This window comes from Paramisgurnus dabryanus, chromosome 1 (genome assembly GCF_030506205.2).
Source record: "Paramisgurnus dabryanus chromosome 1, PD_genome_1.1, whole genome shotgun sequence".
Classification (NCBI taxonomy): domain Eukaryota; kingdom Metazoa; phylum Chordata; class Actinopteri; order Cypriniformes; family Cobitidae; genus Paramisgurnus; species Paramisgurnus dabryanus.
The window spans coordinates 31,786,965-31,811,260 of NC_133337.1; the positions used below are offsets into that span (position 1 = coordinate 31,786,965).

General features: G+C 40.3%; 3 protein-coding genes across 3 annotated transcripts in view; all 3 read right to left on the bottom strand.

The window, feature by feature from the left end:
- LOC135779088 (ladderlectin-like) overlaps positions 1 to 24,296 on the bottom strand; it is a 95,809-nt gene that overhangs the window by 30,610 nt on the left and 40,903 nt on the right. The gene's annotated exons all lie outside the window — the stretch shown is intronic.
- On the bottom strand, positions 5,418 to 6,905 carry LOC135779383 (ladderlectin-like). The gene is made up of 6 exons (XM_065290107.2): positions 6,887 to 6,905; positions 6,747 to 6,814; positions 6,483 to 6,568; positions 6,249 to 6,374; positions 5,961 to 6,072; positions 5,418 to 5,614 (listed from the first exon to the last, which is right to left on the bottom strand). The coding sequence occupies exons 2-6, from the start codon at positions 6,805 to 6,807 to the stop codon at positions 5,541 to 5,543; spliced, it is 459 nt and encodes a 152-aa protein (XP_065146179.1). The 5' UTR covers positions 6,808 to 6,814; positions 6,887 to 6,905; the 3' UTR covers positions 5,418 to 5,540.
- LOC135779081 (ladderlectin-like) lies at positions 22,413 to 24,293 on the bottom strand (the record flags this gene model as incomplete). Its single annotated transcript, XM_065289736.2, has 3 exons — positions 22,413 to 22,635; positions 23,041 to 23,155; positions 24,195 to 24,293. Coding segments are annotated over 3 exons (282 nt in total), but the record flags the coding sequence as incomplete, so codon positions are not given.

A 24,296-nucleotide genomic window follows, 5' to 3' on the forward strand; every position in this document is an offset into this window, starting at 1 on the left:
ATACTATCGCCCTGGCTTATAATCTTCAGGGTATTCCTTGCCCCTTTAATTTGAGAGCGCACTCCACACGGAGTGTTGCCTCATCTTGGGCTTTAGCTCGTGGTTCCTCGCTAACAGACATCTGTAGAGCTGCTGGTTGGGCGACACCTAATACGTTCATTAGATTTTACAGTGTTCGTATCGAGCCTGTATCCTCTCGTGCTGTTTCCTCACCAGGGGGAGCACGGAGAGCAGTCTCGCAGGTCGGCTTGCAGCCTCCAACTGATGCTTCATAACTGTGTCAGTATGGAAGGCCTTCAGAACAAAAATGCGTAATGGTTTGAATTGTTCTTCCTCCGCTGCCTTGGCAGCCTTTGTTGCGGAGCATTGGCTGTCAGCCTTTCACTAGCTGTATCCTCGCGAACCTACGTGTTTGGCTCGGGCTCCACATTGTGTCCCACCGGGTTCCTTTGTGAGTATTTTTCCGTGGGGTTAATCCTACCAGCCCACGTTTCCCTTAGCAGAGCACTGCTTTGCTTACACAGCCACGGCTGTCGTTATTCCTCAACTACGGTTGACTTCGCCCACCATTAGCCCTTAAGACGGGCGGTGGCTTCCGCAGCGTTCCTATCCCGCTCAGGTAGGGCGCTTCCCAGTCGCTGGCACTTCTGTGGGGTTAAAGGAACATCTAGTGCCCGGCCTTCTGCCTTAAAACCTATCTCCTCCTCCTTAAGTGGAACCGGAGGGCTTTACGCAGACACTGGAAGAGGTCAGCCATCAGTGGCGTTTTGGTAGGGATTCCCAATTCGTCGGTCACGACGTGACGTCGTAGTGACCGACTGAAAGGGAACGTCTCGGTTACGGATGTAACCCTCGTTCCCTGAAGGAGGGAACGGAGACGTCACGTCCCGTCGCCACAGGGCTGCTCCCTGCTGTTTATCGACCGGTCACTTTCTCCCGGCTTTCTCAGCGAAAAGAAGCTAATTTCCCTATTTGCACCTGCTGCTTATAAAGGCACCTGGCGGGGCGGCGCCAGCATTATGCAAATATCTCAATGCCAAGTTCATTGGCGTTTTAGTAGTATACGAAGCAGATTGGTCTCTCTAAGCGAGTTCCCAATTCGTCGGTCACGACGTGACGTCTCCGTTCCCTCCTTCAGGGAACGAGGGTTACATCCGTAACCGAGACGTTTTCCTCTTTATTGTTTTAGCTTGGATCATTACAAGAGTATTCTTGAACAATTTGAATTTCTGAATAACTGGTATACCTCAGCTGTGACCCAGTTGACTGACTGAGAGAAGAATGTGTAGCATTGCACACCAAAAGGTGTCCATCCATATGGGCAGTCTTCATCAACTATACAGTGAATAAAATATTAGTAATATAAAGTCACATGATCAGTTTTTTGTTTCTGTGTATAAGTGCTTTATATGTTGGTCCTGTCCCTAACATTTTACATAATGTTACACTCCTTTAAAGTTTTGTGGAAAACACAATTCCATTGGAATTTAATCTGTAATATTGGTTACAGGGTTTGGTAAATCTTGTAATGTCTTGGTTACCTGGTGCACTCTCAACAGAAAAGACCAAGAAAAGAAGCACAAGAGCTCTCATGACTGCCATGATGAATCTGAAAATGAATAAGCAGGAAAAATAAAACTGCACTCATATGTACAGTGCTAAAGTTAATGTTGCAAAAACTCACCTTTATGTCAAATCTTCCCTTTCAGTCAATGAGGTTAATGAGGAGTCCTATCTTTTATACTTTACTTCACAGGGAGGGATTCAATATCACAAGGTGTTTGAAGATAAGAAAGGTCAATCTGAATATCATGAATGTGTACTTACATTAACATTACTATTTATAATAATGTGAATGGATAACTCAACATTAAGACACAACTCTAAGCAGACTGGCAGTATACAAAGATGTGAACTCCGGACTGCTATTTTGCGGGGGCAGAATTCAGATGTTCAATGAAGATAAGACAGCAGTGCCAGTTTTACTATTTGAAGCATGGGTATCTACACTGTTGGCACAGGAATCCCACAAAGCAAACCACGAGGGAGTGGCAGGAACCCTTCTCCGGTTGAGGAAGAAAGCCTGGGTAATAAAAGGCCGTGGACTTGCCAAGAAAGTGGTTGACAGCTGTGTGGTTTGCAGAAAAAACAAAGCAAAACACTGCCAACGAATCATGGCTGACTTGCCTCTAGAGGGAACAGGCCTGGCTGCACCATTTGAATTCACCACTATGGACTTTTTTGGCCCTTATGAAGTGAAAGATGAGGTCAAGAAGAGAATTAGACTCAGAGTATGGGGAATAGTTTTCTGCTGCATGGCTTCTAGAGCCATCCATACTGAAGTGGTGAGTGACATGTCATCTGATGGATTCTTGCTAGCCTATCAAAGGTTCACCTCACTGAGAGGACACCCCAAGAAACTCTGGTCAGACCCGGGCACTAACTTTGTGGGAGCCAGACCTGCACTGGAGAAGCTTTACAAATTCCTGAACCAACTAAAGAAGTCTGAAATTAAAGACACAGCTGCCAAGCATGGTACAGAATGGTCATGGAAGATTCACCCTGCAGACTCTCCCCATAGAAATGGTGCAGCAGAGGCAGCTGTCAAAGTAGTAAAGCGGGGATTAAGCAACCTTGGTGGAGATGGTGTTTTCACATGGGGAGAATTTCAAACTTTTCTCTTCATGGCAGCCAACCTTGTAAATGAGAGACCCATCGATGCAAGAACTCAAAGCAGAGAAGACTGTGTAGAGTACCCCAAATTCTCTGCTTTTAGGACGTGCCAATCCAAAGGGAGATTTCCAATTTGATGGCTACCCTTACAAAAGACATATTCAAGCAGAAATAAGCAATTTCTGGAAGAAGTGGAGCCAATTGGCTGGACCCAATCTATTCGTAAGGAACAAATGGCACACCAAAGAGCGAAATGTTGCGGTTGGAGATGTGGTTTGGTTGGCTGACCAAAACGCCTTGAGGGGACAATACAATCTGGCTAGAGTGGTCGGTGTTAATGCTGACAGCAAAGACATCGTAAGAGATGTGCTTGTGAGAACTTTTCCAAGCCATCCTGTTCACATCACAAAGGCGAAAGACAAAGAAGGTCCCATTAGAGCTAATAGTGAAAAAACCAAGAGACTCCAAACCAAAATCACAGCCACAATTCTTCACAGAGATGTCAGACGCCTTGTCATTCTAATTCCCATTGAAGAACAAGCAGAGGTATGAAAGAACTTGTGTGACCTCTGGTTTTGAAAAACCAGGAGCTCAAGTGGGAAGTGTTGAGCAGAATCTCAGGAATGAGACTTAAAGAACTACATTTCCCAGAGTGCATCAGCAGCAGTAAATCAGCTGCTTGTCATGTGATCAGTCATTGTCACTGATTTGGAGCACCTGTTAAAACATGGAGTTCCTCAGTCATTCAGAAAACAAACTTCGCCGAGAAGACACTCCAAATTCACTCATAGGTTCAGTCCAAAGACGCCAATGGTTTGTGAAATGTTTGTTTACTTTGTAGTGTACTGTTTTATTCCATGTAAAAGGTTTAAGTACTAAATTTATCATAAAATTCATGTAAAATGTTTAGTTAAAATATTTGATTAAAATGTTTCATTAGAATGTTTAAATGAAATGTTTAAATGAAATGTTTAATAAGAATGTTTAATTGAACTGTTTAGTTAAAAAACTTTTACCTTTGTTCCCTGTTTAAAGGTTTACAACCTAATTCACTGCTAATTCACTGGACAAATTAATCAACTGACAAAGCCAAATAAAAATAAAAGTGATTAAGCTGGAAATTTGAGTTGTCCTTGTGTCCTTTGGAAGTTGAACAAGAGAGGATTTGACAAGAACTATTATAAATATTGATTACACACACAATTTATTTTCACTCTATATATGTTATTCACGTTATCATGACGATAATTGTTTCATATACGTCTTGTAAAATTCAATCTTAAATCAAAAATCATTGGAGAACAGTCCGCATTTATTAGATGCGGGCACTGAAGGAGCAGAAAACGCTTATTTATTATATTTCAGTGATACCGCTCATTTATGCTGTGATTTTAGCAAGGTGTATGATATAATTGTTGTAAAATTATATAAATGCTGCGGTGATCCCCTTGTGTAATGCTGCATGATTGTAATGCTGGAGGATTACCACAATGGCTTGCATTTATTGGAGGGCGCATCTTGCCAGTCTCATTTAGTGCTCAAATTGAATTAGGTCTTATGGGGGGTCCCCACCATGCAACATGACATTGCAGCAAACCCCAAATGGCAACATATTACTACCTTAAAACACAAATCAAATACTGATTTATAAACCAAAATATTTTTGTATAAAGGCTAGAAACTAATTTATTAATCATTTCAAAATAAAGTTTGACTAGATAGGACTTAAATGGGTTAGGCCTTTAAGTAGTGTTTAAGTTGAGTGCAGGATAGCCTACATTAGGCGGTGCAAGTTGCTTTGTTTATTAGTCACTTTAACCATTTTACTCAAAACATCTGCTTTATTCAGCAAAAAAGCTGTTCAAATTATTTGAAATGACATCAATTTATGAGGCAAGTGATAAGAAATGCATTACACAGATGCAGATGTCATCAATTAAATAAATGAATTCATATATGTTAAATATTATAAATTCAATAATAGTTAAATAATTCATTCACAAAATGTACTACTAACAGGTTTGTCATGATTATCTTTACTAAAATAAAAAAAATCTCTGAGGGACCACCCTAAGTATAATTTTGACATCTAGGGGGTCCCTAATGCCTTATGTGAGGTCCCGGATCCCCCCAGCCCCCCTCAATTCTAGCACTGGTCTCATTAATATTAGGATCAGCATTCAGGAGGTGATTTGCATTGACTATGGTTAAAAATGGGCCTGTATAGGGCGGGATACTAGGCAGATTCACGTATGCACACTTTCAGGTGATCTGTGATTTTTAAAAGGAACATTGCTCGCTATTTTTGGCTTTTGTGTGTACGTCCCCTCCCCATTCACTTAATTGGTATTCATTACGCACCATTTTTCAACACTTACATTAACTTTGAATATACATGTGCTATGGCTGATAATGTCGGTCCTTATTATGTCACTGTTGTCAATGTCCTTACCATTACCATGCATCTGCACTTATGAAATTGCACTGCTCTAATGTAATTTCGTTGTTATAAAGCAATGACACAAATTATTATTATTATTATCTCTTAACCCCCTGGTAAAGTATGAACAGAGTTAAACATGAAACAGATAACCTAGGATTCCATTAACCTGGGATATAGTATAACCTGGGTTAACTATTTCAATTAAGAAAAGCCCTTTTTGTAATTTAAGATGTGTCTCTGTTGTTGTTTTGTTTTATACTGCATTTAATTTAATGATGACTTTTTACCACAGTGCACACAGTTTGCTTTATAAATGTTTTTATTGATTTGAGAAGTTTTCAAAAAGGTTCAGTAAGATACTGGGTTTTAAGGATAATTTATAGGCATGCAGTACAATCATAGCACTTTGAAACAGATTGATTTTTCATGAGCTCACAGGTTTGGCACAAATGTAGCTCATTGTGATTGAACAGGGCGCATCATTCCAGCAACGGTTAGCTGTGGGATTAGACAAAATAAAATCAGTACTGATCATTTCTGGTGTAGTTTGAATAAAAAAGCAAAAAACAGTAATGAAATATGAAATACAGTGCATTCAGACCCATTTCACTCATTTTTCATTGTCCAATCAGTTTAATTTACCCAAAGGTGGATAAACAAGGTGTTGAAATATTTCAGCAATGATCAAGAGATATAGGAGACATCTAGCTAAATTTCAAGTGTTGTGGCAATGGGTCTAAATACTTAAATGTAAATGTGACAACTAAATTAGCCTATGTCATACTAAATGTTATAAAATGTTAAGATTGTAAATAAGAACAATAATGATAGGAGACATTCTTACTGGCATAGATCATTTGCAGGCAGTACTCTTTACCATCTTTATTGTTAGGTTCTGTAGGGCACCAGCTGGTAAAGTCAAATTGAGATCCATCAGACCACAGCCATTGTCCAGCCTAATGAGTGAGGAGAGTCAGTAGAAAGAGTTTACCAATTCACACTCCATTAATGATATAATTAAATCATTTATATTTTAACAATAAAACATGAGCTATAAAAATCTGTTTATTATTAAAATCATTAATTTCAGACTAGACAGACAATATCAGCATTTCAGAGCAAAATGATTTACCACTTCAGCATCATGGCCACCAATCCAAGAAACTGAGAGAGGAGACACAATCAAACTCAGGAGAAAGTTGTTTTCCACTGTATTGCGCACAGATGCAAGATTTGCATCAAGGGATTGACAGTTTTTCTAAAGAGAGAGAGAGAGAGAGAGAGAGAGAGAGAGAGATCATTTTATTGCAAATATAAAATCTAATCTGTTTAAGATTGAACAATTTTAATAACTGAATAACAGCACCTCAGCTGTGGTCCAGTCAACAGACGCAGGGAAGAATTTGTAGCATTGCACACCAAAAGGTGTCCATCCATGAGGGCAGTGCTGAGCTATACAGTAAATAAAATATTAGTAATATTAAGTCACAGCTTTAAATGTTGCTTCTGTTAATATCCTTTTACATTAAGTTACACTCTTTTAAAGCTTTAGAAACACACAATTCTATGGGAATTTATTCGGTAATATTGGTTTACAGGGTTTGGTAAATCTTGTAAATGTCTTGGTTACCTGGTGCACTCTCAACAGAAAAGACCAAGAAAAGAAGCACAAGAGCTCTCATGACTGCCATGATGAATCTGAAAATGAATTAACAGGAAAAGTAAAACATCTGCACTCATATATTGCTAAAGTTAATGTTAAAACCTCACCTTTTTGTCAAATCTTCGCTTTCAGAACTTCAGTGTAGATTTTGTAAGAGTCAATGAGGAGTCCTATCTTTTATATTTTACTTCAGAGGGAGGGACTCAAGACAAGGTATATTTGAATATAAGAAAGGTAAATCTGGATATCATAAACATGTACTTGCATGTACTTGATGAAATGTGATAGTTACAAACACTCTGATCTGACACACAAACACTTTTCTGGTTGATCGCTTATGCCAGTGGTTCTCAAACTGGGGGCCACGTGATTAGTTATATGACATTTTATAAAATACATTAATTTATCATAAATTCTGTGTAATGAAACCTCAGACAAACAGGGCTTCTAACCAACAGCAATACGTGTTATAATTTAATATGTTTTTTTTTTTATTAAAATTATTACATTTTAGAATGTTTTATGTCATACATTTTCTTTTGGGAGGCCACAAAGGCATGCACCGTACCCAAGGGGGGCCGCACGCCGGAAAAGTTTGTGAATTACAGTCAAATCATTTATTTTAGTATATTTTAGATACATTTATATATGTTTTTACATAAATTGTGTTTGTTGGCTGAAAAGAAGAAAATGAATAAGACATCCTGATTATGTGACCATCTACATGCTTTATGGTAAAATGGGTAGCCTATATATATTTTTAAGAGAGGGATATCCAGGTAAATTTAACAAATCCTGTACAATTCAGGATGTACAGGGTGCTGTAAAACACTGAAACATTAATAATGTTGGAAATAATGTGATGCACCTCTAACTTCTTAACCCTTGATGTCACTGGGTGACTTCTGAGGGCGGAACTAAGATGATGAAGATTGGTTCCGCCCGGACCGAAAAATGCAAACACCGGCACTTCCGGGAACTCCGGGAGGGAAAATTAGGCTTTATCAGGCACAGGCGTGTTAAGCTAGTGTGGCGATCATGGATTGGACAACGGAGAGAAGAGGAGAAAGAGCATCAGAGGTTGCAAACAGGGCAGTTTATTCCAGCTGATCAGGTGAGAGGAGTGGAGTGTTTCGGTGAGCACAGCATTGAGAAGGCGGAGGAATAACGTTGACGGGGCGAAGAAGGATCTAGGGGCACATGAGATTGGGCTGAGTATCAAACCATTTGAATGATGATTGGGAAACAACGCATGTAACCAAATGATACTTTCTGAGTGTTTGCAACAGGAATACTCACCGGAAGCGCCATCGAAGGAGGATTTCTGGCGTTGGGCAACCGAAGGAAAGAGGATTTAGCCGACGACTATCTATGCCGCAATAGGTGGAGAACATCTCTATCTATATGCCCTTCATGACCCCCTTGTATGGATATCCGGTAACGGCGGCTTGCATCAACATTCTGTATTGACATCCTGGGTTGACATTGTGGAATTTCCTGGCCTTAAAGAGGCGGTGGTGAACTAACAAGGCAAGTAAGACTTCTGTGAGTAAAGTGGAAAATATCTGTAAGGAGAAAATTTGACTGCTGAAGGAGGAAATTAGCTGTGTGAATTTCGTCTGTTGTGGAGCCCTTCAAGGTTCGCCCCTGTCTAGATCTCTGGCCCTGTCAGTCGGAAGAGAGGAGAGGGAAGCGTTCGGCTCACCGCAGCAGCCTCCAGCTTAGCAGCCTTCTATTGGAGTCTCAGAGCAGGCCAATGCCAAGATACCAACCACCGCTTAAGGTCTGAGAATTCCTTTTATTCACTGTTCCGCAGTCTTACCCATCACAAGTCCACCAGCCAGGATAAAATTATTCTACGTGAGCCCCCACCTGTTACCGAAAAGCAAAGCCCCCGTCACCTGTGAAGTACTTACCTTTGCCCGCATAGCTCAGAGCTACCAGATTGTGTTGTGTGCCACCCAAGTGAAAGCAAAGCCCCAGTCACCTGTGAAGAACTTACCTGGTGTGAACAGCGAAGAGCCAGGGTATTGTGTTAAGTGCCGCCTGAAGTCAAAGCACCGTTCCAGCTAAATTGTATAGTGTCTGCCATTCGGGTACCACTCAGAGCCAGTATACTGCGTTGCACATCTCCTTGCAGGCCAAAGAGCACTCTGTGCCTGTCTCTCATACCCATCTTGTTTACTTACCTGTGTTTCCCACCGCAGCTCGAGTGCCCTCCCTGCCGCAGTTCTGTACTTACCTGCGCCTCCATCTAGGGAACCGGTGGTGCGCGCACGAACCCAGGTATTGACACTCCACCATTCCAACTACTCACCCTCTGTTCTCTTTACGCCCAGGAAAAGGTGGGAGCCCCGGGATCGGTACCCTGCAAACAGAACACACCAGAAACCAGGAATAAACTGTTAAAGTGTGTGCCACTTAACTGACCACAGCCATGACTTCCATCTTCAACCTGTCCCTTTACAGACCAACGTTTAAGAATGACTAATGACCAGTAGCACTCACTCCAATCATAATAAAATGTTTTGATAGAGTGGTTCAAATTATGCATTTGAATAAGCATATGACATTATTGATGAAAAACAGACTGGATTTATTTCAGGAAAACATATTAGAAATAATTTTTGATTTATATTAGATATGGTAGATTATAATGAGTATAATAGTCTTATGCTATTTGTTGATTTTCACAAAGGCAGTTTTTCAGATTCAGGATTATTTTTAAAAGCTGTTACAACATTGTATAAAGGATGCAATAGTTATGTAAAATTGGCACAAGGAGCATCTACAATGGGTTTATTTTTAGATATTGGACAGAACACATGCTGAGTTAAAATGACACAATGTTGGGTTGTTGTTATGCAACCATGGAGTAATAATAACCCAGCAGTTGGGTTAAAACAACCCAGCATTGGGTCAATTTTAACGCAGCGGTGTGGTCTGTCCTATATTTTTTCCATTATAGGTCAAAAATAACCCAGCCATTTTAAGAGGGTGATTTGAAATTGGCAGAGGGATAAGACAGGGCTGTCTATTTTCCCCATTTTTATTTGTGTTAGCAACCCAAATAATGGCTTTTTCATCTTAAGAAGGGATATTTTCAAAATATTACAACTATGGGGAGGGAATTTAAGTTATGTAAATTTATGGAAGATACAAAGATACACTTGAAGTTCATAAAGGTATTAATCAGTTATTTATCAGCATTGCGAGCTATGATGAAAATATGCGTACTAGTGAATTAAACTTTGACCAAGTAAAAACTAACAATAGATTCAACATGTGGTTACAAATGGATTTATCATTACAGAGAAGAATCCTTTTGTTTAAGGCTGAAGGAATCTCCAGATGGCAGATCAGTTTATGTTTCCTTATCACTTGATGTGCCCTCTAAAGTAAATAAGACATTACTTTATGATTTTATTTGGAAAAGGAAACCACATTATAAAGATAATGTGCAATTTCAAGGATAAAAGTGTAACATCTGGCTGGACGTCAACTAGAGGTCCTTTCAGTCTGGGTCGTTAACGGTTTCATGCTGTGACCCTAGATTGAGTTTTGTCACCAGGTCTGCTCGGACACTTTCATCAGAAGATCCTAATCTCCTGATAACACACATTTCCAGACCTATTGACTGTCTCTGGCTGTTTTAGTTTGCCAATCTAAGCAAATTAACACCTCAAAGCAAACTTCAAACCGTGAGCAGAGACGAAGCAGCCATGACACAAAAATGTGTCTGTCTAAGATCACAGCTAAGACCAAAATAAATTGGTTTAAATTGTATATATTATATATCCTTGTATTGCATGTTTGTATCTGTAATGAACCACTTTCTTGTAACACTATAGGGATGCTTTGTTCATTTTAGCATGTCTCATAATTCACATTCATGAGATTACTATTTGATGTGTGTTTCAAACCATACCTTGTTTACACTCTTAATAATCCCCTTTTCCTTTCCTGATCAATGATGTGCATCATCATACCATAACTGATATCAAACTTGTTAAATATTAATCAAAATTATTATTTAACAAAATCTTTAGCATAGTCCATCTATGCAAATGGGTCTGGTAAAACAAAGACAAAGTTTTCCTACTCTATCAACACCCTTTTGGATTGGTCATCTGAACTTCAAGGGGTTGGTCTAAACTCAGGTTAAGAGGCCTGCACCCCAATTCAGCTCACAGCTCACAGCACACAGCTCACGCACAGCACGCCAAACGGCTGCTCAACAGTGAGGCCACGGCGCCCAGCCGGGCTCGCTGTGAGACCTGTCCCTCTCTCGGATAGTTTTCACGGGCACCCTGACACTTGGACAAACTTTAACAAATTGGACAAATTAATCGCCACAGATTAACCAGACCGACGGATTAACCCAAAAAGGAACAACTCCTACGGACACCTCCAAGGACTCCGTCACGTGACCACAAACTCAGGAACTCTCTTCCTCGCACACGCGCCCATACAGCTGGACGTACACACGTGCCTCACAAAAGCCAAACGCAAGTATCGCTTGTTCATTCGCTGTAAAAATTATTGCCCCTTTTAATTAAGGTGATTCTTAGAGTTCTGATGGTTTGTGCAGAAGTTAAGTCTATAGTGATATTGCCCTTCCTTTACTCTCTCTCTCTCTCTTAATTTTCCATTCTTTCTCTTTCATATATGTTTCTTGTTTGTTGTTTGTATGTTTAGTTAGTCTTGTGTGTTTTTGTAATGTAACGTAGTTTAATAAACCGGTTTTGCATTTCACAATTGAATTGTTTCTGTGTTCAATGCTCATGAAATAAATGTCACTTAATCTGCCGTTAAGATCTTAAAGCTACATGCTTAAAAATACTTTATAGCAGTAAGAATGTTATTTTCTAAAGGCCACAGAATTAACTTCTTAAATGAACAATTATGAGTATTTGCTGGACAAATACATTAATTAATTGTTATTATTATTCTGCTAAATCAGTTTAAAATCTTAATAATTTGTATAATTAATTAGTTAATTGTACTTATTATTCCATTTGAGCTAAATATGGGAATTACCCCAAATTCCCTTCAATTCCCGTAGTGTTTCGGTCGGAGGTTTATAGTGTTTTAAATAACACCGTTCTCCTCCTCCCGCTGATTCGCTACATATTAATGGTGGAGAATGCGCGGGCAGATTTAAACATTATTTCTGAGCAAAAACAGTTAACAAGTCAAATGTGTTTTGCATTGTGTGAATGAAAAGAACTATCAGCTATAACTGTGTCCGTTCTTATATTGGTATGAATGAAAATGTAATTTCCTGTATCATTTTCAGGACATAACAGACTCGCGCCCCTGTTATGTATAGTTAACTGCAGTCTTTAAGGTAACCGTATTAAAAACCCTTTGATACGCTGCATTACCGTCTAATTCCGCCTAATAAAGATGATAATTCCTTTATTTAGAATTGCGAAGCGGTGGTCGAGTGAGTACTCCCATCTGATAAGGCCTTTTTGTTAAATCTCCAGGAAATGATTTACAATTAGAGAAGCTGTCTATTTGTATGTTTCCATTTTTATTCACGTACGTGGATTTTTAAAATTGTAAGCCCCGAGGGTAAGACTTTTCAATTTTAAAGGAGATAAACCTTGATCAAGTAACTTATGTCAACGGAGAAGAAAGCCCGTTAGACTTTTATTTATTGTGTGTCCCGGTAACGTAAGCCAAAACTGGCACCGGACGAACACAGCTCAAATTACATCCGTCGTCTTAGCAACGCAGCGGTCGCCGATGTAATTATTGTATGGAAGCGAATCTTTGTCAGTTTAAAGCGTACTACCTAGTTCTAACACTAGATGTCAGTCTTGAGTGTCTAACACTTCTCCTTCTCTCTCACTTTACGCCTGACTTCCGCTTTCTTTGTTTGTTGGGCGAAATATCGCCATCTGGTGGGGAAAGCTCGTTTGGTCCTCTCATAAACTCTTTTGGGAGTGTATGACAGGAGTCAAACTGGGATTTTTGACCTTACTTTGATAACTAGGTTATTCTACTACTTTGTAGTTTTATTTCCTACATATTGAATGTTATGGTCTTAAATTATAAATAATAATTAATATTGCTATGCCTTTATTAAGTAATTATTTCTTTATTTAATTTTTATTTTATTTTGATTTATTTTATTTCATTTTTGCTGTTCTCTCCCGCTCCTTACTTTCCTATTTTCTTTTCTATTGTAGAGATTGTATTTTAATTAAGTTTAAATTTAAATTTAATGCAGTTTGATTTATTTTAAATTTTAATTGAATTAATTCTTTACTGTGAATAGAATCTAGCCCCATAAGTCCCATTCTCAGTGAATTCTTTATGTTTTAACTGGTGCAATAGGATAAGCCCCCTGTCCCTCGCAAGTTGGGCCTAGCCCAGCCACTCTAGCTAAGCCACTCCCCTAGCTCGCATGACTTCATAGTGCCCTCTCCCTGTAAGGCCCTGTCATTATATCTAGGGTAGAGAACCTGCTAAGCTAAAACAGGGATCCCCTTCTCATCCCTATTTTCCTCTCACATCCTTTTCATTTCTCAGCCTTCTGACTTTGTCTGTTTGGCTGTCTTATTTTCTTTTCAGTTTATTTTTATTTGAATCTCTTTTATTTTTATCCATTTTATTTTATTTGTTTTATTTTCAGCAATTTATCTTTCTCACCTTCTATTTGCTTTTTATTTTATTTTATCATTATAATTAATTAACTTTAATTATTTTGATCGTATTTTTATTTTTGGGCTGAAAGACCATATCTGCACAAACCATGAGAAAATGTATTAGTAATGCGACCGATTGACCAAATGTCTGAAGCGACCAATAGGTTAAAACACATCGTCCATTCACTAAACTTTTTCCCTTTTTACCCACACTAATTATCTGCGCCGCCGAAGCAAGGCCCCGATAATAGTTTTTATTTGTGCCACTAGCTGATCACGTCAGTTAGACCCACATAGCCCATATTTTTATTTATTTATTTTAGCTCGTTAAAATTCTGCGGACTTGTATTGGCTCTTTGTGTTTTGTCACCCACCAGTGCGCCAACGTGTCCAGATCACCCAGCCCTGCCAACCACTGTGAGCAGCTGGAGGCATGGCTCAACGATCCGACATCTGACCTCCTGCCCAATGTCGCCAACGATCTGCAGCGTCGAGACCGAGAGCAACGGGATGGCAACCTGGACGAGATCATAGCCCGTGATTCAACGCAGAGCTACAGCCACAAGGAGATGGCAAGGATCACAGGTGCCATCGCTCACAACCTCATCATCCAGCTAAAGTGGGACGAAAGGAACGTCACCCACCTGGAACAGGATGCAGCAACGCTAAAGCTCCAAGCAAAGGAAGCCTGGAGGAATCAGGAGGACGCGCAGACTCGTCTAGATCGGCTGACACAGGAATCCAAGGATCAGCAGCAGCTGATTGAGGAGGAACACAAGAGGAAAAAGAATGAGGCGAGACAACTTCACAAGGCCATCTCACAACTCCACACAGACACAGAGCACAGAGAGCAGCAGGAAAAGACCGCCAAAGAGGAGCTGGGAAAGCTCCTGCAGGCCAAAAGTCTTCTGGTAAGAGCCAAGGCAGAACAGAAAGAACGTGATGCCAAGTCCAAGGCCTACGAAAACCACCTGCAAGCTGCTCAAGCTGAAATTCAAGTTCTTGTTCAGCAACATCACCAACCTAAGGACGAACGTGATTCTGTCCAAAAAGAACTTTTATATGGTTTCAGAATGCAAGCTGAACCATTGAGAGAGAAAGCATCATTCTCCTCTCATCCAATCAGTGTCTCTGCACTCCCCCACCAAAGTTTCCTGCTGAAAAAGAGGGGGGTGAGAGCCCACTGTTAAGAACTTTGCCAGCCAGCGTCCACAACCCTCTCACAAGAACACAAGGGGGGTGGGGCCAACACCTTTCCCAATGATGTCTACAGACACATGGCGTGGCCCAAAGACCTTGACAAGCTGGCTAGAAACAGTCCAACATTTAGTCCAAACACTGCAGGTGTCCATGACATCCACGCTTACCTGCAAAACATTGACTTTTATGTGCACACGCTGCCGAATGTAACCACGAGAGACCAGCTGTATCTGCTATGGATTACCTCCAGCCATTAGGTGAGGAGCTTCCTGGACCGGCAGTCAGAAAGTGTCAAGTTGGATTATAAGCAGCTGCAAATGGCCTTGATAGAAGAGTTTTCAGATCCAGAATCACGATGAGGACTAATCGCTGCAATGGACTTAAAACAAAGCAGAAATGAAACTCCACAGGCCTACTACTACAACTGACTTTCAGTCTACTCCAGCTCACAAAACAAGCCAAGAATGGAGGGAACATCAAGATCCTCCCCCTGCAAAGCTTTATTTTACCGTAATGCAACACTTAGGATTTATGGCCTACCCTCACCTGACGACAACCAGACAGCCGCAGGACTTCGTCCATAAAGCCTACGGTAAACAAAAGCCACCTCTGAAAAGACTGTCATCCTTTCTTTCTCTGAAAATTACCCAAAACGGCCACTGGAGGGCGAACAACAGCGCCACAGTGAAGGACATTTCAGCAGAGAGCCAAGAGGATCGAAGGACTTCACAGCCAAGATCATCAGACAGCCAGAGGACAGCGTCCATGGAAACCATCCTGCACCTGTCAGAATGAGAAGTCCAAACAGTCAACAGATGGACCAGGTTCGACACACAGTGAACAAAGCTAAGTCTGAACTGTCACAAAAGCAAAGCGACACATACACATCTGAGTCAGCAGAGATTTTGAAAATAGTGAAGAAGTCAAATCCAAAGGAGGCCTCTCAAAGAGGACCCCAAGGATGAACTGAACTATTTATCACTAGCAGCAGCACTGGAAACAGCAAGAACTTTCCAGAAAACCCTCCTGCAAGCAACACTCAAATCTCTGCCACTCATCACATTACCATCGAACCAGTCACCGCAAAAATCAGAGACTTTGGCACACAAACTGTATTTCAAACATCAACCAGTCAGATTCAGCAGGTACCAGAAAAGTGCTGTGTTAGACATCTGTTTCCCTACAGAATCACTGAAGACCAGCCTTAACTGCCTTCCAGTTACCACACAAAACCTGGTACTAAGGCCCTGGGAAACCTGAATGAGAGAGGAGTAGCTAAAAGACTCTATTTAGCAACCACCGTGAAACACAAGGTCAGATTGGAAACCCTCGCCAACACTGGAGCTGATCTAATGCTGATGTCATTCCAGCTTTTCACAAGACTCCAGAATAAAGATGAAGCACAAGATCTGACCCTCAACCCACAAAGGTGTATGCTGAATATGCAGTCTCACAGCCAAACTGCAACAGGTGCTTTCCATCCACCTGACCATCGGTCCTATGAGACTTCTACACCCTGTGTAAATCTCACCAGTGGACACATATCCTCTTTTCATTGGCAAAGACTGTTTAGATAGTTTTGAGCCTTTAACAGACTTTAAAAAGTAAAAATTTGGGCTCAGGTAAGAGAACTTCTACCTTGTCACTCAGAAAATCATCTGAAGTATATTGCCAAGTCACAAAGTTATGGATTACCCAGCAGCCAGTCGCGAGAACATCGTCTCAGACCAAAAGTTCAAGTTCACTGTTGTGCACATTACAAACAACCCACCCACCCGCCCAACTGTGATTGCACTGACCTGCGGCCAACACACGCCCACCACCACAGTGCCCATCACATAGCCACTTACACTGGCTCCACATATCTCAAACAGTGACATAGCTGCATTACATGCCTCCGACACCACCATACAAGCTATGTCAACCACCTCTCAGACCCCTCCACCTGCCCTATCATGAACTCTGACCTCATTGCTACACCAGCCCTTAAATGTCTTAACGACATGTAACACCTGCTGCATATACAACATCACATCCTCTTATATGTCCCTGACGACCGCACTACACCAAAGCATGTGGTTCTTCATTGACATAGGGGGGTCCTACAGATGTATGCGCATGACACAGCATGTGCCAGACACCAAGTCGCAAGAGCCACGTACAAACCACTGAAACAGGTGGCATACTGGCCCTGGATGCAGCAGGACTTAGCAGAATGCATCAAAGGATGCCTGGTTTGCTGCTAACTACAATCGGCTAACCCAAACCACAGAGCACCACTGCAAAGAACAGGTGCTAATTTTGGTCAGACTTTAAGACTTTAAGGCTGGGTAAACTGCTACCCAGGTCGACGAGGGGCAACAAACATTTTCTCATGGTCATTTGCCAATTCACACAGTGGGTCGAGCCTCCCAGCACCCAACGACACTGCTCAAAACACAGCACCTCTACACATGATCCACATCTTCGCCAGGTTCGAACTGCCACTGAGAGTCAACTCAGATAGAGGTACCCATTTCACCGCTGAAATTATTAAAGATGTGTGGAAACCCCTAGGCGCGCACGCCCAACTCCACATCAGCATCATCCCTCCTCATCGGACCAAGTGAAAGAACCAAGCAGACTGTGGCTAGCATGTCAAAGAAATGTGTCTCAGCAAATCAGATGGACTGGGATCGGAAACTCCCCTTTAGTGTTATGGCTATCAGATCGACCCCAAATTAATTTACTGGTATGTCTCCCTTCAAACCATTGACGGGACGGCAGATGACACTGCCAGTACACCTGTTGTACCAACCTTGAGATTCCAATCTCATCACAGCCAACACCACTCACCAGAATCCCAATGAACTTCACAGGCATCTGGAACCCTTCGCTTCCGCCCAGGAACAGCTACAGAAGATGGCTGAGGGCTAGAAGGCATACTACGACTGGAAGTCATCATGAGAGGAACTGGACGTGGATGACGATGTTTGGTACAACAGCTTCGCACAGCCACTTCACACAACTCACCAGTGACTGTCGAAGGAAGTTCTGCCACGCTGGACAGGACCCCATCAGATTGTGGACAAAATCTCTGCTGTTGCATACCAGACCAGGATGGACAGGGAGGAGAAAGAAACAATCTTCAGATGGGTCCATCATAACACAACCAACACACTAAACATTGAGGCATAACAGAAAAGGTGGGGACTAGTTCCAACTAGACCAAACCGCCTCCTTACTGCCTCACCACCAAACAAGCAGCTGCATCTTGCATCAAACCTGCGCAGGTGCAGCCGCACTAAAGACATTCACCATCTCTGCCCAAGCATTCCTTTTTATTTTTAAGGACAACACTGATGACATCTATGGGCTGCAGCCCATGAAGATCGACTCCCAGTGTTCCACTTCGGTTAAACCACTAGCCGATGCCACTAACACTCGTAGGTGACTGATGGCTGTTCAACACCCCAGCCTACACAAACACGTTAACCTACAAACCACCCACATCAGTCTGCACAACCAAAGGATGTGATTCTCCACATTGATGACCTGGCACTTGATCACCTTCCCAGTGAGTAGTACCACATCAAACTGGCAATCTCAACTTTCTTCAGGGACCACCACTTCATCGTAAACCCTGAACTGGAAATGAGGATTGCGTAAGGGAGGACCCAAACTAATTGATGTCACAGACTTCAACACTGTCCTCCAGAGACTCGCTCAGAGGCCCACTACAGACAGCCTTTGTGTTGTCTGATCTTGGACTGCCACTGACACAGTACTGTGCCTCTCCGCAGGAATAGGATACATCCTTACTCTCAGCCTAACCTTCATCCCATAATGAAGAGTCAACGGGATGCAAGAATTCAGCGAACAGGTGCACAACTGTCCTCCTGTTGGACTTTCAAATGGAACCGTGGAAGGCAGCACACCCAGGCAGAGCCAGAGCCCAATCTCATTCAAATCACCCTTTGCCTGTTTGACAGAACGCTGCAGACAATTGAGAAACACCTGCCATCCAGACTTCATGACCTGCCTGATCATCGCCCGCCAAAGTCTACCTGGACTTTAATGGGCGTGAAGGGGGGAATATGTAACATCTGGCTGGACGTCAACTAGAGGTCCTTTCAGTCTGGGTCGTTAACGGTTTCATGCTGTGACCCTAGATTGAGTTTTGTCACCAGGTCTGCTCGGACACTTTCATCAGAAGATCCTAATCTCCTGATAACACACATTTCCAGACCTATTGACTGTCTCTGGCTGTTTTAGTTTGCCAATCTAAGCAAATTAACACCTCAAAGCAAACTTCAAACCGTGAGCAGAGACGAAGCAGCCATGACACAAAAATGTGTCTGTCTAAGATCACAGCTAAGACCAAAATAAATTGGTTTAAATTGTATATATTATATATCCTTGTATTGCATGTTTGTATCTGTAATGAACCACTTTCTTGTAACACTATAGGGATGCTTTGTTCATTTTAGCATGTCTCATAATTCACATTCATGAGATTACTATTTGATGTGTGTTTCAAACCATACCTTGTTTACACTCTTAATAATCCCCTTTTCCTTTCCTGATCAATGATGTGCATCATCATACCATAACTGATATCAAACTTGTTAAATATTAATCAAAATTATTATTTAACAAAATCTTTAGCATAGTCCATCTATGCAAATGGGTCTGGTAAAACAAAGACAAAGTTTTCCTACTCTATCAACACCCTTTTGGATTGGTCATCTGAACTTCAAGGGGTTGGTCTAAACTCAGGTTAAGAGGCCTGCACCCCAATTCAGCTCACAGCTCACAGCACACAGCTCACGCACAGCACGCCAAACGGCTGCTCAACAGTGAGGCCACGGCGCCCAGCCGGGCTCGCTGTGAGACCTGTCCCTCTCTCGGATAGTTTTCACGGGCACCCTGACACTTGGACAAACTTTAACAAATTGGACAAATTAATCGCCACAGATTAACCAGACCGACGGATTAACCCAAAAAGGAACAACTCCTACGGACACCTCCAAGGACTCCGTCACGTGACCACAAACTCAGGAACTCTCTTCCTCGCACACGCGCCCATACAGCTGGACGTACACACGTGCCTCACAAAAGCCAAACGCAAGTATCGCTTGTTCATTCGCTGTAAAAATTATTGCCCCTTTTAATTAAGGTGATTCTTAGAGTTCTGATGGTTTGTGCAGAAGTTAAGTCTATAGTGATATTGCCCTTCCTTTACTCTCTCTCTCTCTCTTAATTTTCCATTCTTTCTCTTTCATATATGTTTCTTGTTTGTTGTTTGTATGTTTAGTTAGTCTTGTGTGTTTTTGTAATGTAACGTAGTTTAATAAACCGGTTTTGCATTTCACAATTGAATTGTTTCTGTGTTCAATGCTCATGAAATAAATGTCACTTAATCTGCCGTTAAGATCTTAAAGCTACATGCTTAAAAATACTTTATAGCAGTAAGAATGTTATTTTCTAAAGGCCACAGAATTAACTTCTTAAATGAACAATTATGAGTATTTGCTGGACAAATACATTAATTAATTGTTATTATTATTCTGCTAAATCAGTTTAAAATCTTAATAATTTGTATAATTAATTAGTTAATTGTACTTATTATTCCATTTGAGCTAAATATGGGAATTACCCCAAATTCCCTTCAATTCCCGTAGTGTTTCGGTCGGAGGTTTATAGTGTTTTAAATAACACCGTTCTCCTCCTCCCGCTGATTCGCTACAAAAGCAATAGATTCCAAAGATGCAATAACTGCCGAGATGCTAAGGTCAGGCGGTGAAAGCATCGTCAAGTGGCTTACCCACATATTCAATGAGGTGTGAGAGACAGAGAGGCTTCCCAGCAACTGGACCAGAGCAGTCTGGCAACAACTGGTTCATCTGTGCATATGTGTATAATAACTTAAAGAGGGTTTGGTGCCTTTCCCTCCAGTACTTGCAAAAAAACATTCTAATATTATCAACCTGTAGTCCTGCGGCAAATAAGCATTACAGTAAATCAGGTCTTTCCCTTGTTCTCAAGGACCCCTTCCCAGAAAGTTTTAGGTGTCTTCCTATTTAAAACACCTGATTCAACTCGCCAGCCTCCTTCCAAAATGGTAAACATGTCTCCCTAACAAGCAGATAAGTTAATTCAATAAAAATCAATAAAACAACCTGATCTGACACATGAACACTTTTTGATTGCTTATGCACAATTATTTTTGTATATTTCAGACATTAATTATATATATATATAATTTATGTTTTGTAGGCCTACATATGCTTAAAATTTTAGTTCATTAAAACTTTTAAGCTCACAAAATTCATTAAACTAAAACATTTAAGTAAACTGAACTTAAAATTATCAGTACATGTTGGGGGGGGGGTATAGAGCGAATTTCTCTCAAATCTTTTTTTACTTGCAAAGCCTTTCTGTTTGTTTGCGAATCGAGTTTTCCCTTTGCAAAGCAGATTGAGTTTGTTTGCAAAATGCTGGATTTGTTTGTATAATTATGGCACAAAATTCCCTCTACACAACCGGTGCTAAATAGCACTAAAAGTGGTTAACTGGCTCGTAATCATATGGGAACCATTAGCCATATTAAAAATGGTTTATCAGCTCGAAACAAAGTCTGACCTGTGTTTCTGTAGCTTAGTGGCTGAGCATCGGATTAGCAGCACACAAGGTTGTGGATTGCATCCCAGGGAACACACATACCAAATGTATACATTGTATGCACTGTCACTTTGGGTAAAAGTATCTGTCAAATGTATAAATAAATGTAAATGTACAGAAACATCTATTTTGTCATGGTTCAAAGTTTGAAGTATAACATTTTACTGTACTATGAAACAGTAAACCTGACATTCTGAACCTGACATGACAACAAGAGCTGCATTTGTTCCTTGCTGTTTTTAGTATTATTGTACCCTCTGCTGTCTGTTACTTTATATCCTGATTATGTTTTTTGATGTAAAGTTAAATTGCTCTTTCATGGATTGGTCGTAAAACATGAACCATTGTCCGCCTTTTAAGGAACATGATATTAACTTAATATTTTAATGATTTTTGACATAAAATAAAAATCTATCATTTTGACAGAGCAATGTTTGTTGTAATCGTGGTATAAGCGGAATAATTGACTCCAGAGCCACCAGGCCACAGGGAACTTAGTAAGACACGCAGAAAGTGTTTAAAAATTAAATATGAATTGAACTTCTTGGAAATACCTCTAAAATCAAAAAAGTTTCTTTTTCTAAACTAAATTAAATGGATCATGTTTCAGCATTCGTTCACACCGCACTGTCCATATAGTTTCTCTGCTGGCTGCTCTGCTGACTGTATACATATAGTATATTTATAGTAATCAGTGTACTTCGGAAGCAGAATTACTTGACTCATGATCTCATTATGATCTCAAACTTCACATGTGCACCTTGTGACATCTCATAACATGAGAGGGAGACTTTTAATCCATCAAAATTTTTGTTTTACAGTTTATTTTTTATTTTTTGCATGTTTTCCTTTGTTCTCTAATGTTATTTTGTTTTATACTATTTTTATTTAATAATTACATTTTCTCTTGAAATGATTGATGATGACATGATGATGAAAGCAGCAAGTTAGGACTAGCCATCTAACAAGTATGATCAGATATTAGTTCCATTAGGTAACATTTACTTAAATATATAACCCAGATATGAAGAAACTGTTTTCTGATATAGTTTAAATGTAAAACAACCTGTACTTTTTACATGACTAAAGTATGACTCCACAATGCACAAGATTTGCTTTATAAATGCTTTTATTGATTTAAGAAGTTTTCAGAAAGGTTTAGTAATTTATAAAGATAATCTCAGAGATTTTAAAGATAAGATCATAGAAAATGTATAGGCATGTAGTACAATCAAAGTACTTTTGATACAGATTGATTTCTCGTGATCACAGAGGTTTGGCACAAATGTAGCTCATTGTGGTCAAACAGGACTCATCATTCCAGCAACGGTTACCTGTGGGATAAGATGAATATAAAATCAGTTCTGATCACTACTGATGAAATACATACAGTGCATTCAAAAAGTATTCAGACCCATTACAGTTGATTTTTGCTCTGATATGCATTGTCAGCTGTTAGGACTTTTATAAAGAGGTGTGTGTTGACACATCATGTCCAATAAATTTAATTTACCACAGGTGGATAAACGAGATTTAGAAACATTACAGCAATGATCAAGAGAATTGGGAGACATTTGAGCAAAATTTTGAGTGTTGTTGTAAAGGGTCTAAATACTTAAATGTAAATGTGATATTTCAGTATTTCCTTTTTAATAAATGTTAGTATTAAAAAATATTGAGTGTAAACTAATGAGATTAAAATGAACTGTATCAGATATAATGATAGGAGGCATTTTTACTGGTAAAGTTGATCTCCATGCAGTCCTCAGGTTTACCACCATTATTGTTAGGTTCTGTAGGGCACCAGTTGATAAAGTCAAATTGAGATCCATCAGCCCACAGCCATTGTCCATCCTAATGAGTGAGGAGAGTCAGTAGAAAGAGATTACTAATAATGCATTCACACTTATTAATGATATAATTCAATCATTTATATTGTAACAATAACATTTTTAGGGGTTCAAGCCCGTAAGTCTTTAACCCTATTGTATTTGTATGGATTTTTATTATTATTATTATTCTGCTGCCGTAAAACGGATCGTGCAGACCAAACCGTAAGGCCTAGAGACTTGAAACTGAGCCAAAGGTCTCTTTTTGATAAAAGAGGTTGACAGAGTATGACCCCAATCGGCCTATGGGGGCGCTACAGATCAAGACGAACAAAACGTATGTCTCTTTCATTTCTTGAATAAAAAAGTAACTATTTAGTCCTATCGAGCAAGCCCAATGGTCATACAACTGTTTCTTCACAAAACTAAAGTGTATAGCCATGATACTAGCTAGATGTAACACAGTAATGACCTGAGGTTTCGCGCACGAGTTTGTAATAGCACCACCTAGTGGTTATTTTCACAAATACTGCAACCTTATAAAATCATGCATCATCATGGCTTATTCCTTTCATGGCTTTGAGTATAATCATTGGTGGATTGCAGTTTACTCCCTAGCAACCAACGAGAATACCCTAGCAACCGTTTTGCAAGAGCTAGATCTTTATCAGAACATCGTAGAGACATGGGGTTCGGCTCTTTTGACTCATTAACACTATTCTAACATTTTGTGACCCGAGCTTTGCCACTGCAAGCACCACTCACATTTCCATCAGTGTTCTATTTGTCAATGCTTTTTGAGAAGAGAGGCAGAGATTTCACTGAATGAGAGGAGCTTTTTTGCTGATAACTTTGAAAGCGTGTGTGTCTGGTAGCTTATTTTTCGTCATTTATTTTGTACAATGCAGAATATCTGTACGGGCATGCCCTTAAAGGTCTTGTGGTTCAAATTTCTTGAACCCTGGTAATCGCTGCTTGCAGCTATATTTTATATTGTATCCATAGAAACAAAAATCTGTTTTATAGTAAAAGCATTAACTTTCTTTCAGAGCAAAATGACTTACAATTTCACCGTCATGGCCACCAATCCAAGTACGTGTGGAACCAGGCACAAGACTCAGGATAAAGTTGTGTTCCGCTGTACTGCGCACAGGTGCAAGATTTGC